Source organism: Athene cunicularia (genome assembly GCF_003259725.1).
Source record: "Athene cunicularia isolate RWA chromosome 9 unlocalized genomic scaffold, athCun1 chr9_part1, whole genome shotgun sequence".
NCBI lineage: Eukaryota > Metazoa > Chordata > Aves > Strigiformes > Strigidae > Athene > Athene cunicularia.
This window is the reverse complement of record NW_020799110.1, coordinates 5,182,421-5,201,336: the sequence shown is the minus strand read 5'-3', so window position 1 is coordinate 5,201,336 and position 18,916 is coordinate 5,182,421. Positions and strand designations below refer to the sequence as shown.

At 43.2% G+C, this 18,916-nt stretch overlaps 1 protein-coding gene across 5 annotated transcripts in view; it reads left to right on the top strand.

Moving 5' to 3' along the window:
• The window catches only part of MECOM (MDS1 and EVI1 complex locus), a 48,115-nt gene that overhangs the window by 6,685 nt on the left and 22,514 nt on the right, over positions 1-18,916 (top strand). For 2 of the 5 annotated variants that reach the window (XM_026855173.1, XM_026855171.1), the window contains exons 2-6: positions 5,035-5,137; positions 7,390-7,606; positions 10,827-10,974; positions 11,759-11,915; positions 16,888-18,250. In XM_026855173.1, the coding sequence (XP_026710974.1) occupies positions 5,089-5,137; positions 7,390-7,606; positions 10,827-10,974; positions 11,759-11,915; positions 16,888-18,250 (1,934 nt within the window). In that variant the 5' untranslated portion in view covers positions 5,035-5,088. Of the gene's footprint in view, positions 1-5,034; positions 5,138-7,389; positions 7,607-10,826; positions 10,975-11,758; positions 11,916-14,968; positions 15,065-16,887; positions 18,251-18,916 lie in introns of those variants that run through there. The other 3 variants (XM_026855172.1, XM_026855170.1, XM_026855174.1) reach the window with 2 other exon arrangements.

Below are 18,916 nucleotides of genomic sequence, written 5' to 3'. Positions count from 1 at the left end.
AAGGACGCAGTGAAGCATTTTTTGTTTTCAGTTATACTGATGAGTTATTAGGTGTTTCTTAAACCAAGGTTTGCTTTAGTCTGCGGATAATACATGCCGTTATGAAATATTTTAATGGGTGAAGTTAGGTTAAGAAAGCTATACTGCTTTAAAGTAAAATATCTAAAATAGCAAAGCAGCAACTGACTGTAAATTCTTGTTTCCAGTTTAAACTTTGCTACCTGCAACATAAGATTCGATTCAATTAATCGGTGTTTCATTTTTCACCACCTAATTAACTGCATCAGGTGAATGTTAAAGATTATCTTTAGCCGAATTAATTGACTTGACAGTATTGAAAGAAGAATCACAACCAGACACAAAGCTTCAATTAGAAATCATTCGTTCTAATCAAATTCCTTACGTCTAGGAAATGAACGTGAGACAGCCTGCTATTTCCAGCACAGCGTTACGTATTTCACTCATGTGAGATAGTTGATTAAAACTGGTTTAAATAACTTTTTCAGAAACTATGACAGAGGATTTTTTTAATTTTCAACTTTTACAATTCAGCCCTGAGCACACGTAACGCAGAATGAACCAGCCAGCTGAGATATAATTTCTTTTTTATATAGCAGCTGGTTTAGCTAGAGAAACCATAAAGATTATGAGTAAATGCAAAATACATTTTCCAAGTTGAAATATACTTTACACTGAAAAAATGAGAAATTCTCTTAAGGCAGAGCATTTATGGAACAGTGGTATGAAAAGGAAACTATATACATTAATGGAAACAGCAAATTAAAATACTTTATGTTTAATAAGAGCTGGCATAGCTAGGAAAGATTAGAAGTGGAATCACGTGCATTGGTCAAAGCAACTTACTGTCTTTGCGTTGGCGTTGGCGATCTGCAACTGAAAATACACGTTAAGCTGAAACATCAGCATCTACCTCTGCGACGCAGACACGCACCCGCGTTTTGACGTTTTTGGAAGGAAAGTTATGGCGCTTTTAACTTTCTCTTTTTTTAGTGTTTACATTTCTGACATTTGGTAATGGTGGCTGTACTGCTGCCAATAATTTCTTTCATTCACTGGAGACTTGTTATTTATTTTGCACAGTATCGTGCTGTTCATAATTCACACTTCTGTCATCTTTACACATGCCAAACGCAGTCTATTAAGCATAAATAAAATTTCAAGTGCCTGACCAGGAAAAGTAAACTGGGATTCATAACAATGAGGCCTTATTCATCCATTTAAAAGTAAATTGTGTGTGTTCCTTTTTTTCCTCCCTCCCCTTTCCCTTTACGGCTTTGCAGTTTGGGAGCTTTTATTTCTGCTCGGTAGCATAAATATATGACCTGCAGTGTAGGCAGGCACAGAGGACTGATGAGTTAGGCCTCCCCCAACTTCTCCCCACCTTAGACCCCCTGAACTTTGAAAGTGTTTCCAGATCTGGATCCGATTTTGCTCTTCCTATATAAACTGCAGTCACACACCACTGATCCCAGGGCATGTGAAATGCGCATCTGGACTTTGCTTTTATTTTTTTTTTTTTCCCCGCCTCCCGGACGTTCCTCTACCGTGCAACAGCTCTTCCTATACTTCTTGAGGCAGACTGATCTGGTGCACACTCGTGTCATGAGCACACGTTAACCCGAGAGAATCGGGTAACGCCATGGGTTTGGTAGGCTGAAGAAATGATAGTCAGAAAATTAAAGCTTTCATTAGCAGTAGAGTCAGGGCTGTGTCTAAGAAATCTTCAGGCTTTACAATGTAAAAGTCCATTTATTCCACATTAGTGTTTCCAAATACAAAAAATGTTGCCTGCACTAGAGGTTGCTGTTGCCAAAGCAAGGGCAGCCTGGAGGAGACCTGCAGGGCTGGGGGGTAATTTATGAGCTTTCCCATCTGGGGGCTTGCAGGACCCCCACGCCGTCTGCCCCAGTAAGCTGCTGCTGCCTAAAAACTTGGATAATGTAGTTGATTTCCATGGGACACAGTTAGCTTCTTGTTTTTTCTCAGACAAGATAAACCAGGAGGTTTTAGGTGAGAAGAGTGTGAAAAAAGCTTTTCACATGAAGTGATAAGGACAGCTGTTAAAATCAGGTTAAATTTACCTGCACAATCATTTTGGTTTAAAGTTCAATATATTTTATTTTAGTTCCTCACTGCAACTCAATCTGGTATATAAACTGTTAGTGCAGGTGGGGTTTTTTTGTACATAAAGAAATTTTTAAAAACTATTTTAATAATAATTATTTAGAATAATAATAATAATAATAATAATAATAATAATAATAATAATAATAATAATGATGTCAGAATGCCAGAGCTGGAAATCTCTCACTTGGACCTTGTTTTGGATGGTATTAGTTCTGAGATGAAAAATACAGAAACATCATTGAACCTAAAACATGGAGTTTTTCAGGATACTTTGTCTTGTCTCCCTGCTCAGGTACAGAGAGGCTGGCAAGGTTGTTTCTGATGGGTAGCTTAATTGTCTCTGATATCTCGGTGTTCTCAAATACATAGACAGGCTAGTTGGTTACAGAGTTCACACCCTGGTTAAGGATTTGTCCCACAGCTGCAAGAAAGATGCTGCATCGTACCAGGGCTTCCTGAAGAGATGTGATGCACCCCAGCACAGGGCTTGGTGAACAAGACCCTCTTTATGCCTGTGTATGGTCCATGTGTCCTCACTGTGCAATGAGAGGTGAAAAGGTCTATCAAAACACCTTTGATGAGACAGGAAAAATACTGGAGAAGGCTTCACTGTGGTTTTTGTTCTGTCCTTGCTGTGGATGCACCACTGACCTCAGAAGAACAGCTGAGTTTACCCTAGTGTGACAAAACCTGGGAACACTGAGGCAGGTCCTGGGCAGAGCAGGAGCTTTGTCACGGTTCCTCTGAGATGGTGGAGATCCCACCTGGCCACGGGTTGGGCCTGATCCTGCTCCCACCCCAAGTGGGAGGTGGGTGCTGTTGCAGCAGGGAGGTCTGCAGAAGTCTCTCCAGTCAGGGTGCAATGCCGTACCCATATTATTTCTACCCAAAGCCGGGCAGCAACCAGGCTGATCTTCCAGAGATGGGACTGCAGCTTCCCTTTCAGATGTTTGGAGGCCATTATACTTCTGGAAGAAAAAAGCCACTTTTCAATACATTTATCTTAATAAAAGGAAAAACAAGCGCTTAAAGCAAGTATTCACTGGATACGGTGCTGACATTAGATTTCTTTGTGGGAGTTAAAAGCTGGCTTCACTTAAAGTGTTTCAGTCTTTGATCAAATGAGTTGCGTTGCCCCAGCCACATCCCCAGCATGCCGAAGCCCACGCAGCAGCCCCACGTCCTTCAGCACCAATGGCAGCATCAGCTCCAGAGGGGATTGTGGTACCAGGCATTCACCCGGCTGTGCGAGGAGACGTGCACGAGATTCTCTCATGGCTCTCTTTCCCCCTTGCGCCTTCCAAAATACTTGGTGGAGTTCAAAATCCCCTCAACAAGGGGTAAAAATGGCAAGCCCAACCAGACCCAGCTGATGGTTCAACTAGGGCGGTTGGAAGAGTAGGCAGGTGCAGCCTGGGAAGATCAGGCTGCCTATAAACTCCTCCTCCTGGGTTTTATGAGGGAAATTGGTCATAAGAAGGAGGTTGTGCTATGAGTATCTTGTACCCAATATGTTTTGCCAACACATCTGGCACCTGGAGAGAGGTGAGCACCGGGGTGGTGGGACGAGCTGGCCCCTCCAGCCTTCACCACCACTCCTCTGCACACCTCCTCTAGAGGGGTTTTGGGGACAAAGCAAAGATAAGAAAACAAATCCGAGGAAATGCATCTTATTTCGTTATTTTTAGGTATTTAGCTCGTATCTGTGGGCAAAGGCTGCTTATGTAGAAAGAAACCATTAGGCTATACGGCCACCTCCTGGAGGACATCGGTATGGGCTCGGCTGTCGGGGCCACCCGATGGGTGATGGTTCCTGTGCGACCGGGCAAGGAAAATACCCACATCTCTAAATACCCCAGCTTACCTTGTGACCAGTGCATCGGTTTGACTTTAAACAGCAGGGGTGATTGTCTGCCTGTCTCCCAGTGCGCTGAAATGAGTATTGAGAGTTAAGAGTTTGAGAGCGAAACCTTTAAAAATACTTGTCTGAGAAAAGGCAAAGGCATCATTTTTTAGCATAGGAAACATAGCTGTCATGTGTTTTTGTTTAACAAGGCCTGAGGAAGTTACTAATATTTATTTGAGCTGCTTTGTGGAGCTTTTTAGTGCTCTTCACATTTCCTGCTGAGACAGAAATCAGGCAGATGGATTTTGGGAATTTCCTTTCGGCAGAGCCTCGCGGTGCTCTGGGTGCACCGCCCCTTCGCCCCCACGCAGTATCCTGCACCCCTGACGGGCTCCTTCCCAGAGCCTGATGTCACTTGTACAGGGGTCCAGGTGCCACCGGCCTGGGTCACCACCAGGCTGCTCACAGTGTTTCTTCATCCAGGACCGATTTTTCCTTTGATTCCCATTTGAAGCTAAGGAGTAACCAGGCACGCTGGTTTGTATAAGCCTCTCGCCTCACAGCTCTCAGGACCGTGCAGGTGATTGCTACAGGGGGGTTGGATGGCTGTGCTTTAATCAGCAACATCTCACATCTGCTTTAGTACCTTTTCCCAGCGCGACAGGAATTATCTCCCTTACGTGGATCACTCAAGGATGCATTTTAGGGCTACTTTGTACATGGGTTTGGTATAACTAAGCATGAAAATTGCTGCTGATATTTGCAGTCATCACACAGCTCATTTTGCAGCAGAGGCTGTTGAAAGCAATCGTCCTTTTTATCCTCACAGAGCCCAAAGCACCAATGGCTTTGTGGATGGAAGGAGCAGACCTGCCGTAGTCGAAGCCAGCATCTCTCCAGCAAACAGCAGCCGGCACCCACACCAGGGCAGGGTCTGGCTGCATGATTTTGATCCTGTAATACTCACCAGCAGTGGTTTGTGCCTCTTTACCTGTTGTGGTAGTCACGTTGCTTTATCTTTTTTTTTTTTTTTTCCCCAGATATTCTACAGAGTGGTAGCAGATATTGAACCAGGAGAGGAGCTCTTACTGTTCATGAAGAGTGAAGATTATTCACATGAAACAATGGCTCCGGACATTCATGGTTAGCCACTTCTTACTGTGTAATTTAATAGAAAATATCATTGATATTAAGCAAAAAACTAGGGAAATTTCCTCTGTTGGAATCCTTTTGAAACCTAAGATGGCTTCACTGCAGCTAAGGATAAGAGCTGGACCACATTTGTATTTGTCTGTCTTCTGCCCTCCTGTTTCTCTGAAAGCTGTTCAGTGAATAAACTAATATTATCACAGCTCCTTCAGTCACACTGAAGGGTGAGTCTGCTATCAAAAGTGATGCCAACGCTGGCATTTGGGGGTTCTCTTTATTTTCTTCATCACTCCATCATTCCAGCCTGGTCCAACCGGCAGTAGAGCTTCATCCAGTGTTGCATTTGAATGCAGCTGAATGTTGCTTCATTTGATGTTTCATTTTTTCCCACTAATCTGATGAACTCTAGTCTGCACAGTTGATATTTCCTCAGCATTGCATCCCTTATACTCCTAATGCTGTTCAGGTTTTACCCTCACTTACTTGAACCCCCCTAGCAGAAACAGAGGTCTGCAGATGTAACAGGGCAGTAGTAAGGCTTCAAGATTGAAATGTGATCACTTTGTGCGTATTGCCAAAGGAGAACAAGAGTCCATGTCCTTATCTCTAGGCTGTCCTGCTCCTGCAGGACATATGTTCCCTGATTATAAGTTATTTTTTGTCACTTAGCCAAACAGGTTTTCTGTCATCTTGAAAAGAAAAAAATCTCAGGTTGTTAATGTTGCTGTCACTTGTGAGAACATTTGAGCCATTCTTCCTCCTTGTGCTCATTCATTGCTCATCCGATGTGCAGATTCTGGGTCTGAAGCTTCTGAGCTGTTGTTCAGATTTGTCACCCACCTCCAAAAGCTCCTTTTGCTTTGCTGCCTGTTGGGCAGTGGGTTATACAGCCGCAGCGGGGTCTGGGTGTAGGGTATCTGCTTGATGCCCATTAGGTTGCAATTTATGCCAATTTGGATGTTTTATAAATTCGTAGGGATTCGGGAAGTTTTTCCAGTGCAGGACGTATCCAGGGCTGCACTTTCTTATAACTGTCTGTAAATTTAGACCAGTGTCTTTTGTTCTCTTAAAAAATTGGTGGGGATTATTCATTCATTCTAATTTGGTTTTGTGGGGTTTTTGTCTTTGGTTTTTGGTTTGTTTTTTTTTTCCCCCCAGTAACTTTATTTAGTTGCTACTAAAGATGTCCCCCTTTTCAGGCATAGTGTTTTCCATGCCTAGTCCCTATGGTCAAGTACCTATTGTATAAATGAAACCAAAGGAAATCTCTGCAATCACACGCAGAAATATCTCCCACAGGGCCAATTTAGCAGCAGACTGAGCCCAAGTATTGCTCGCGGTCAGTGGACAACAAAGTCCTATGATGCTTTCGCTGGATCAACTCAACTGTCAAGTAACAACCAGCTACATACATTTAAGATTTCAGCCAGACTCCTCAGTGCCTTTCTGACTCAGAACTCCTGGGCATTTATATCTGCAGGGCACGTAACACTGGAACCACACCAGGGCGTCTGGTTTCTCATATGGACCATCAGTAGAAAATCCAACAGAAAAAAGTACATTGGGATGCTCTTCTCTGAGTTTGCTTTTTGGGATTTTCTTCAGACAATCTATTGTTTTGTGGGAATTACGAATTAATGGAAGGCAATATTCACTCAAAAGTGACACTCTAGCCATCTTCTACGCTTGTTTTCAATAAGAAACATGACCAATTTTATGGAATTTAAAGCAAGGCTCTCTGCATTCATTACCGCATCTTCATGTGTTTCTGGCTTACTTTGAACAGGGTTGGGTGCTACAAAAGGATGCTAATGGAAATGAAGAGACTTTAAAAAACTCTATAAACACCTTTTTGGCTCTTCTTGGTGCTGATGTTTTTGTCTAAGTTGGTCTCCCTCATTCAGAAATGCAGAGACTAGCAGCCTCCTCTGGATATCCATTTAGACCCTGTATATCCCCCTTTAGGATAATATATAAACACACTGACTTTTTTCCTAAGCCAGTGTTAGGGAACCCTGTTGAATGTCACTCAGGCAATTAACAGGTAGTATTGCAGTCATATATTGTAGAATTAAAGCATTATTACAAAGTGTTCTAAGGCATCCTTGTTTCTTTTAAGGTTCTTCTCTTTTTCGCTGAATAGCCATTTATTTAACCACCCTGTCATCGAACTCCTGATGGGATGGTAGTTAAAACTGACTGAAAACTGATGTGGTCTCCCTGTCTCCATCCCCTTTGTCTTCCAGAGGAGCGCCAGTATCGCTGTGAGGACTGTGACCAGCTCTTTGAGTCCAAGGCTGAGCTTGTAGACCATCAGAAGTTCCCCTGCAGCACACCTCACTCTGCCTTCTCCATGGTGGAGGAGGACTTCCAGAAAAAGCTTGACAATGAGAATGACCTTCAGGATGTGCATGAAATCCAGGAGTGTAAAGAGTGCGATCAAGTCTTCCCAGACTTACAAAGGTAGGAGTAGATGCTTAAAACGTAATCGAACGAGGCAAATTCTGTAATGGCTTCAGTCAGATCGTGCAGGGCGTCACCCAGGGCAGAGTCTGATACTTTCATCTTCTATACAAACCAAAGATGAAGAAGGATAAGACTTCTGTGTCAATTGGTGTTTTGTGGCATAGAAAGCAATGGAGTCTCAATAAATCAGAAATTTGGTCCTTGTACTGAATTCCTTAGTGAGGACCTTAAACTAAGAACTGGATCTTCTGATGATCAGATCTTTAGCTGGCATGAACTGAGCTGGTTGCAGTGAAGTCAGAGGAGTGATTGCCGTTCAGATCAACTAAGTCTAGGCTCCTTAATTTTAGGTAGAAATAACTTTAGAACATTTCCAAGTGCTGTTCACTGATGCTACCAATTTTGTCTTTGCAAACAAGCCGTGCTAGTTAGAGGCAGGTTCTAGATGTTAGTATGTATACGTCTGTACGTTAGTACATGTTTATAGCTGTACTGTCTTGAAACACCGGGGTTCATCTTTTTTTAATGTATATCTGTCTGCCAAAACAGATAGACCCATGTGCATATGTACCTGAAATACACATAAAATAGTATCAGAAAGTATGACTTTTATATGCTGATTTGCATATTTCCTGTCACTGTAATTTTTGTGGCTATTTAAAATATCATATTATGGTGCAGGTTATGGCAAATTTTGCAAATTACTGAAAGATCTTGAGAGTAAACTGGAACTTCTGCAGCATATCCCTCGCAGATTCACATCTTAATGCTTTGAGGACTGGGGCAAGGTTGACCTCAGCCAACATTTGATAGTAATGTTGAGATATGTCAACAGCAAAATCCTGGGCCAGATCCTCCACTGTGATGAGACAGTGCATTTCTTAGGAAGCTGCTTTGTGTCAGCAGCAGACCTGGGCTGGTATCTCTTGCTTTCAGGCAGAGTCTGTAGCACAGCTCCCACACTTCCACGGTGTCTTTATTTCCTTTCCATGTTGTGTGGGCACAACCTAAGTGACAATATATTAAGAGCCCTTTTAGGGATAGCAGTGTATTTGCGTTGCTTCAAAATCTTAAATTTTGTTTAAATGCCCCTTAAATATTAACTTGTCAATGTAGAGTGTTTGGTGGGTTCATATATTTCACAGAAATCTTTGCTAGTCTATGATTCAGGATGTTGTGGTGTCTGTCAGAGGTTAGGACAGATTTGTGCACGCCCACTTGTGGACAAACGCCCTTTGAACAACTGCTCCTGGATGCTTCAGGTGCTTCTGGCTCTGCAAGATGGAACCCTCTCTCCCAAAACACAGACTCCTCCTGATGGAGCAGAGGTGGCTCAGCATCATGCGGGGGGTTTCAGATCAGTGTGTCGTATGACCCGATCCTTGCACTTCCGCAAAATTAGTGACACCAAAATTAAAACATGATGTGCCAAATGTTGCTCCCTGAATACTAGGTCAACCCCGCTGAGTGGGAATTTGTGCAGGCACAAGGTCTTATTCAGTGACTGATGTCGAGCCCTATGTGGCTCCACGTGTCTAATTTTCAATCTGATTGATTTGAAAGGGCTGATGTAGTTAGATTGAGTCAAAAGGGCTGCAGCACGGTGGGTGATGCAGGAGTCTGGTCTGTAACATTTTTCCATGTTGTGAGTTATTCGGTGTTAAAGTTCTTTTCTGCCTGCAAACCAGAGGACGATATCTAACATATGGGAATCATTGAGGAAATGTAAATTTAGCTTAAAATATTAAATATTGAAGAGAAGGGGCAGAAAACAAAGAACGAGTCATCATAAATAGATGGGCAATACTGTGAGAAAGAGTGAAAAATGAGAGAGAATGCAGTCATTCTCCGAACTCTTGAATTATTGAAAGGCTAATACACCACAAAGACAGTTCACAGCAAAAAAGTACTGGAGTGTGCTATATCCAGATTATATAAAACAAAAGGCCAGAATGAGCCATGCTTGAGGGTGTGTGTAATTAAATGGAGAAAGAGCTGAGCAGGAAGATGGAGAATTTGGGGCCAGGACTGCCCAGTGCTGATGGCAGATCACATACCTGCGGCAGGTGTCTGGGGAGCTGGTGCCGGAGCGGGGACAGGAGTCTGTCTAGGTCTTACAAAAAATTTGTTTACCAGTGTATGATGGAGAGTCAATTGTTATAGAAGTATTAGGAGGGGAAGCAAGAATTAATTTTGTTCCCTGAAGGAAGGAGACTGAGAGGGGTAGAAGAGCATCTCAGGGTGAAAGCATTTCCATTACCTGTGGCTGAGAATGGGGGTTGCTGTTTCAGCTGCAAAACCCAAATGGGGCTGTAAATCCAGTGGGTTTTGTCCACTGATTCAGCAGAGATCAGTGGGAGCTTCACATGAGGAAAGATCGAGCTGGTTTGACATCCCAGACTGAAAATCCCAATTTCCAGTGGGTTTTCTGTGAATCCACTCTTACATTATGTAGTGATCTTTTCTCAAGCAATAGTGTGAGTTACAACTCTGTATGTGACCAAGCAATACAGGTGATTAAAAATATATATTTGCTACAAATGTAAAATAAAACAGGAATTCAGAAAATTCAGAGATGATAATGAATTCAAAGATGTGCAACAGAAAATAGGTGAAGATTGAATACCATACTAATAGACTGAATAAACTGCTACGAAATAAATGAATAGTTACACAAATTAATACAGTTATTAATCATCAAGTATAACTTCATTTGCAGTCTACTGTATTTAGAGACTTTTTATGCTCATCCTGTCCTACTCCAGTGGAGTTATTCGTCATCCATTCCAGCTGTAAGAAAAATTGACTCCAATCTAAGGAGTGGGGTTATGTCAGGTGGTGGGATCCAGGGTTTGTTTAGATGGGAATTCATAAGGTAGAAATAATTCAGACTGCAGGAAAGAATTACTAGAGTGAAATACTGAGAGGTGTATGAAATTATCTCCTTAGGGAGCAATGGCAGCAGCATCTCCTGGAGCATTTGCAGGTGGCCTGGCAAAACAGAAGAGGGTGTGTTATTCTGGTAGGGAGGAGGATGTTCTGTCTCCTGGGTGGGGCGAACCTGGTACTGAAAGGACTTGGGTCTGTCAGGATTGGGCCTTTGGGGCTTTTTTTGGGTTGTTTTGTTTTGTTTTGTTTTTCTGTAATTATGTGGTCTGCTGTCTGATAAACCTATGTGTGTGGGACACCTCACTGAGCCCTGTTCCTGTTTCTGCAGCCTGGAGAAGCACATGCTGTCGCACAGCGAGGAAAGGGAGTACAAGTGTGACCAGTGCCCCAAAGCTTTTAACTGGAAGTCCAACTTGATACGTCACCAAATGTCACATGACAGTGGGAAGCACTACGAGTGTGAAAACTGTGCCAAGGTACAGTGAATTTGTAGGCTGCCCGGCGGTTCTTGTGCTGCTGGGTGCATGGGAGCATGGAAGTGGGGATGCCTGGGGCCGGGATGCAGGAGGGCACAGGGCTTCTGCCATGCTCCAGATGGTTTCTCAAGGGTTTACACTTCTACTTTATAAATATGTTATTTTTCTATCCTGTACTAAGTGAATGCAACTATCTCATCTCTAGAGCATCTCTTTCAACTTCCCAGCCCAGGGCTTGGCGTGTAGATTATTTGCATAGGATGTGGTGCTCTGCGTTGCTTTTTATCAGATTCCCAAAGCTTGAGCCTTTTGCATGAGGACTAACTTGTTTTTAAGTAGTTTTGCTGCAATAATGGGAATTTTATATTGAGCTGACTCTCATAAGACAAGCCCTGGCTTCTAGGACTGTGTCGTGTACAGGATTTCTCACTATCACGCACACAGTTGTCTCTATAAAGTATTTCTGTTGCAGTAATGCTCAGAGGTTTCAAGCAGCCACATTTTGACTCGTTTTCTGTGAAGTCCCTGACCTCAAAAGCACAATTTCTAACGGCAGGGTCAAAAGCATCTGCTGCAGTGGCTGCAAAGGGGGTACCAGATCCACCAAATACTTGGGCCATCCTGGGAAAATGAGGTCCCGTCCTGCAGGCACAGCTCCCATTTAGCAAGGGTTTTAATCTTAAATACTCTCAAATAGCTCCAAGGTTTGAATTTTAAAAGACTCTTGTAATAACTGCCTTCTTCCGCAGTCAAGTTTCTTGGTTAATCAGTACTCATTTCCTAGCAGGTTTTCACGGACCCCAGCAACCTTCAGAGGCATATTCGTTCCCAGCATGTTGGGGCTCGTGCTCACGCTTGTCCAGAGTGTGGCAAAACCTTTGCCACTTCTTCAGGCCTCAAACAGCATAAACACATCCACAGCAGTGTCAAACCTTTTATATGTAAGTCTTCAACTAAACGTCTTTGGTTAAGTGTTATTTCTTTTGTTATAATGCAGCGTAGTCTGGAAGCAGGCGTTTGTGTTGTGCTCCCTTTGAATTTCCCACTGGTTTCACAAGGGCTGTGAGTTATTAAATGAGTTCTGGGTAATTTGTAGTCTAACACAAAGCGTTGTTTTCATACGATTTTCCTTTTCAGACGGACACTGTATGCCGTATAAATGTACCTGTTGTCCCAGGGATATTTTTCCATGCACAGATGCAAAGAGCAAGGGGTGAAAGAGATTTAGCAAGAAGGAGCCGTGCCAGGCTCGGCGGCTGCAGCCTCCTTGCTTTGTGCCATGCCAAGGTGGCTGCTCTCCTTTCTGCTCCACTGCATGAGCAGCAGCCCCTGTGCTGGATCCGGCTGTTAGTGCTGACACAGGGGAGGAGATGGCAGTGCCAGGATGGACAGAGGAGGGTGGCAGTGGCTGCCACCACAGTCTGGGAATCGGGGAGACCCAGCAGTACCTGTAAGGCTGCTTTGCTTTAGGAGTTAATTTTGAGCCACAGGGTCTCTGCAGCACAGGAGTTGGAAAATAAACCTTAGAGGCAGTGAATTTCAGTTGGAGGAGCTTGCCACCCTCCTTGAGGCTCTTTGCATACCCCAAATTTAAGTATTGAGTTATTAGATCTTTGCCAACAGCTGCTCCAGCAATAAAACTTGTCTTCTATGTGGGCCTGACCCTGTACTGGGCTATAAATCGGATCCTCAAAGTCTCACGGGTTGTGTTTACTGCCGAGCCAGAGCCTGCTAGGAGCTGGGTGCACGGTAACATTACAGGCTGCTTTCTCTCCTTTCACCAGAGGCAGAAAATATTTAAGAGTATTGTTCTTGGTAGTGCTCATCTCCACCACACTCTTTCCAGGCACCTGCTATGGCTTAAAAGGCACCTTGTGACCATCTCCCCTACTTGTCTGCTAAACTTCCCAATCTTTTGCTGCTCTTGACAATAATTTACCAAAGTATCAACACCACAGCTGGACAAAGTGGCGGCCACATGCTAAGATAATTCCTCCAGAGGAGGAGTATTGGCTTGAAAGGTTAATTTGTGTGAAATCTGCATACCTGCCATTGGGTTAGAGAATACTTTTGATTTGGGCTTCTTCAGTGAGAAAATGTGTAACTAGATCCAATATTAAATATCACTAATAATTTTTAAACCTGATTACAGGTTAAGTAATTACACTTAAAGATTATAATGATCAGAAAACAGTAACTTCTGGCTAGGTAGGGAGTCTTCAGATGGTCCTGTTGCAATTCCCTATCTAAAAGTCTGTAAGTGGCACCTCTCAAATGAAATAATGTCTCAAATGCTCCTTGTTACTATTTATTCTGATAAATCCAAACAGCAACTGGCATTCTTCATATGTGCAGTGCGAGGGATGAAAACCCATTGAGCAACCTACAAATAACAGCCATGTAATTGCCGAACAAAAGAGTTTGGAGACCACATGTTTGGTAGGCTTTGCTGAGCGATGGGAGGGAGGTAGGGTCACCTAAAGGAGATATCTGTTTTCCACCAGAAGGCCACACACCATGATTTACTCGTACCAGTCTGTTTATGACAACTGTCTCTTATTACAGTACACCGCCCAAGCTTGAGTGAAAACTCAACAACACTAAGGTAATTACTCACTGCCTTCACAAAATCTCCAGCCTCTCCAAATAGAAACCACATGCCATAATAGACTGAACATATTCAAAATAGTACTTACAGTAATTTTTTTTAATAAGCAGAAAATATGCAAGCGTAACTGCTGGCTAATTTGGGGTCCAGAGATAATCGCGGTACAGAGTGTGCCGAGGCATGAGATGAATTTTTGCAATTTGGGAGCCAGATTGGGAGTCTGTGTTAAACCTGGGTCTGTAGAGCAATAAAAGCTGCAAGGAGGAAAGCTTCTCTTACAAGTTAGTTGCTTAAAAGTACGGCACTGAGGTTTAAAAGTTGTAATAAGGTGTAATAGGAGAAATCAAACCCAGCTTCTGTTGCTTTGATATGTGGAAGCAATTAAAGCTGATAACCATCCCCCACCAACTAAAGTTTAAGCAAAACTTCACTTGGAAATAAAAGTCATGTGATGAAAAAGAGGTAGATCTTATAACATGAACTTACCTGAGGAGTCCCATCTCCTGGGAATATCCACAGAGGTTGAGGTGGCACAATCGATTTACAGAGTCTCCTCTGCACTTCGCTGATGCCCTGTGACACCCAGGCTTCAGGTAGCAGTCCTCAAGAGTAAGACTGCTCCGGGGAGTAAGGACTTGGAACCTGGGCCCAAAATTTCTTTGACAGCCTTGAGATCTCATAAATTGAATAGGCTACCTATTAAATGCAAGAGGCACCTTAAGCAAGTAGCGCCTCATTAAATAGTTTAAAATAATTTTTATGCTCAAAAAGGTAAAGTCCTCAGTAGAACTGCTAATTGTTTGATTGAGGTGATAATAAATATTTACCTTTTATAATGGCATTGCCATTATTGGTTTAGTTTAGTTTAAAACTGAGATAAAATATACTTAGTCAACTGGTTAATTTGCATCTCACTTCATAGTTTGTAAGGATATCTCTCAATTGTAAGTGCATATTTTTGCTTTTCTCCAGAGTAGAATATTTCTTGGTTCTGTTGATTTTTTGAATATATTAATGGAGAATAATAATTTAATAATGTATTGAGTTTTTAAGGGAGAATTTCCAAACCTTTAGGAAGACCAAATCAGTGCTGATCCACCTCTTTTCACCCGCTTGCCACTCTACCTGAGTGAAGCATCTCTCCTCTCTCCTTCCTTCTCCCTTTTGTCTGTCTTTTTACTTTCTCTTCCATCTTTTTTTCTTCTTTATTTTTAATTTTATTTTCTTCTTTTCTTTCTTATTTTTCCTTGTGAATGAAGATTTCCAGCAGGAACAGTAACTGATACACAGCAACAAACATTCTTCCTGAATTACCACATTGCAAATTTCCTGTGTTTGGGCCCAATTCTGCACTCTTTACCCCATGAATTGTCCCGGGGATGTCAACGGGACGTGAACAGGGAAAACGGGTGGATCAGGCAGGATCAGGACCTCAAACAATAGGAGCATTGTTGCTGAGATATGAAGCAGCCTGCTGAAGAGGTAAACAGTTAAGAGATGACAACAAGTGGTCAAGTTTCTCAAGGGCAGAGATTTAGAGGAGCAGGAAGGTTAGCGCGGGCCCCGGTGCGAGTGGAAGTTAGAGGACGTGATTGCAGTTCATGGGAACCAAGAGTGCAGGATGGGATACATTCAATTCAGTTTCCTTTGCAGGCTTAAAATAGAGCCATTGTAAATTATGTCAGTCTGTCTCAAATCATGAAAATGATTGTTAAAAAGGCCTCAGAATACACAATGTGTATTGTTGCGTGGCTTTGATGTGTGAAAGATGAGAGCTTATGATATAACACAAATTAAATAAAAATAAAGTGGCCACATGCTTTTTCCTGGTTGGGAAAAAAAAAAAAAAAAGGATTTATTACAGCGGGATAACACTGCTTACTGATAATGCTGCTGCCTTGTTTCTAAACAAGGCTGAAGCTGATACTGTTAGAAGCAAGGTAGTGCAGAGGTATGGATAAATTTTAGTGTAATGAAGAGCACAAGACACAGTACAGCTTTGGGACTTGCCCGATGCCCCTGCTCATCTAACGGATGCCAAAAGGGGACATAGGAAGGTCTTGGGAAGCTGAGCGTTACTCTCTTCCAAACCACATTGTAACTTACAGACCTGTGATTTGGTTGCTGCCTCAATTTGCTCCCTAAGGTTTGTAGCAGCCAGAAAATCAGGGACCTGCAAAATCGCGTTTGCTTAAGTGATGTGATTCACTCTTCATAGTGTCTCTCTCTGCACCACTGGAACTGCTCTCAGCCTCCTCCTCCTGCGAATGGTTGCTGGAAGCTGTGCTCAGACCTGCCAGGTGTCACAGGTTAGATCAGGCCCATAAGCTCAAGGTAGATCTCCTCCCCCCTGGGGTTTCAGACGTTCTCCAAGTGCTGCTTTTGTGAGGCTGAAGCTATTCTCATCCCACAGGAGTTTGAAAGGAAATCCATCAAGCTGTTTGGAGCATAAGACAGGCAAATAAATTCAGCTGCATTCTTAAAGGAAGTTGTTGTTGAAATATAGTAAATTTTTCCATGTGCAAGAGACAAATAAGCAATATTAAGACTAGTAAAGTTACTAACATGTGGAATTTAGAGTTACAGCATCCCAGGCACCTGTAGGGACTGTATGCATTACACAAATAGAAATACTTTGGACATATGGGTGTACTGGACTGAGGTTACTCAGGCTCTAGCCTGGACTTTCATGAGATTAAATTTTTAATTTTAAGTGGGAAAAAAAAGTTGTTTATTAATAAGGTTATGCACTTGGAAATACCTGGTTGTCTTCTCCTTCACCTCTTTCATATCCTTGTGGTCTTGCAGACTGAAAGCTCTGTGAGGCAGATCTGTCTATCTCCTGTCTGGTCCTGCAAATATTTATTTTAATGACTAACTTTCCATGTGTGAATAGTGACATAAACGGATGTCATTTGAAGACACGAGTGCTCGCTTGTGCAGGAGCACTGCGGGTTCCCGGCGCTTGGCGGGGTTCTGGGTGCTAATGCAACACAGAATAACAGTACCGGCTATGCAGCACTGCAATACAAAGAGCAAACAAGGAAACTTTGTCTTTTAGTGATTTCAGACCTTTTCTGGTTTGTTGGAGTGGGTTTTGGTGCTGTCTTTAGACATTTGTCTGCTTGGATGCCTTGCTTTGGAAGAGTACAATAGCTTTTTGTACATTTGTGCACCCAGACTTGTCCTTACGGCTTCCTAATTGACATTTGGCGGGTAAAAAAATGGTGTTATTTGCAAAATTTTGAGGGTGGGGGCGATTATCATAAAGCCTGAGATGTGTTGTTGTTGTTGTTTACATACAGGTGAGGTCTGCCATAAATCCTATACTCAGTTTTCAAACCTTTGTCGTCATAAGCGCATGCATGCTGATTGCAGAACCCAAATCAAGTGCAAAGACTGTGGACAAATGTTCAGCACTACGTCTTCCTTAAATAAACACAGGAGATTTTGTGAGGGCAAGAACCATTTTGCAGCAGGAGGATTTTTTGGCCAAGGCATTTCACTTCCTGGAACCCCAGCTATGGATAAAACGTCCATGGTTAATATGAATCATGCAAATCCGGGCCTTGCTGACTATTTTGGAGCCAATAGGCATCCTGCTGGTCTTACCTTTCCAACAGCTCCTGGATTTTCTTTTAGCTTCCCCGGTCTGTTTCCTTCAGGCTTGTACCACAGGCCACCTTTGCTACCTACTAGTTCTCCTGTTAAAGGACTACCGAGCGCAGATCAGACAAACAAAAGTCAAAGTCCCCTCATGACAAATCCTCAGATACTGCCAGCCACCCAGGATATTTTGAAGGCACTAAATAAGCAACCATCAGTAGGGGAGAATAAGCCAGTGGAGCTTCAACCAGAGAGGTCCTCTGAAGAGAGGCCGCATGAGAAACTCAGTGACCAGTCAGAGAGTAGTGACCTTGACCTTGACGATGTCAGTACCCCCAGTGGCAGTGACCTGGAAACCACCTCGGGCTCTGATCTGGAAAGTGACATTGAAAGTGAGAAAGAGAAATTTAAAGAAAATGGTAAAATGTTCAAAGACAAAGTAAGCTCTCTGCAGAGCCTGGCTTCAATAAATAATAAGAAAGACCACAGCAATCATTCCATTTTCTCACCATCCTTAGAGGAGCAGACTGCGGTGTCAGGAGCGGTGAATGATTCTATAAAGGCTATTGCTTCTATTGCTGAAAAGTACTTTGGTTCAACAGGACTTGTGGGGCTGCAAGACAAAAAAGTCGGAGCCTTACCTTACCCTTCCATGTTTCCCCTCCCGTTTTTTCCAGCATTCTCTCAATCAATGTATCCATTTCCTGATAGAGACTTGAGACCGTTACCCTTGAAAGTGGAGCCCCAATCACCCAGTGAAATAAAGAAGATCCCAAAGGGAAGCTCTGAGTCTCCCTTTGACCTCACCATAAAGCGTAAGGAGGAGAAGCCACTTACTCCCATACCCTCAAAGCCAGCAGCCCCCTCTGCAGCAAGCCAGGACCAGCCTCTAGATCTCAGCATGGGCAGCAGAAGTCGAGCCAGTGGCACAAAACAAGCTGAGCCTCGGAAAAACCACGTCTTTGGAGAAAAGAAAGGAGGCGACCTCGAGCAAAGGAAAGCTTCGGAGTCCTCCTTGCAGCACGCCAGGCCCACCCCGTTCTTTATGGATCCCATTTACAGGTAATGGGCTGTCTGCTGCCTTTGGGCATCCTTTGCTACAGGCATCTAGGTCTGCCAGGGCTACCTGCCTGCAGATGCAGGACAACCCCGTCCCCTTCCCACCGTCCCTGGAGGTGTCATCCCACCACTGGGACATGCGGTGGCCCAGGCTACACGCTAACCAGTGCACCCCACCCCAGATCCAAGCTGCTCAGGGCAAACCCCGCGTCTGGTAATGCTGCAATTAGTGAGTCTTCATGGCTGCCCTCATTGCAGTGAGTCATTAGTTTAACCTGTGTAGCTTGACATGCAGAAGTTGAATATATTCTCTTACCCAGAAACAAACTGGCATCAGTATTGAATATATATATATATATATATGTATTTACTGTGTATTTGACATCACTGGTTTGCCCCAAATTCTTTTTCTTCCAAAATGTTGCCCACTCGCCTTTACTGCCCTCTGCCTCACCCTGGAAATTAGTGAGCATCTCACCAGGGTGCCAGCTGGACACCACCTTTCTAGTAGACCTGAATTAAATAGGAGTATCTCATAAGTACAACAAAGAAGCAAGTTTGTCCCAAGGTGTATAAAAAGTATCCAAATTGAGAGTGATTTCTGCCTTTTTCTTGCACTGATTTGGGTTGATTTAGCTGGGAGTTTCATTAATGTAATTGAAGGTGGAA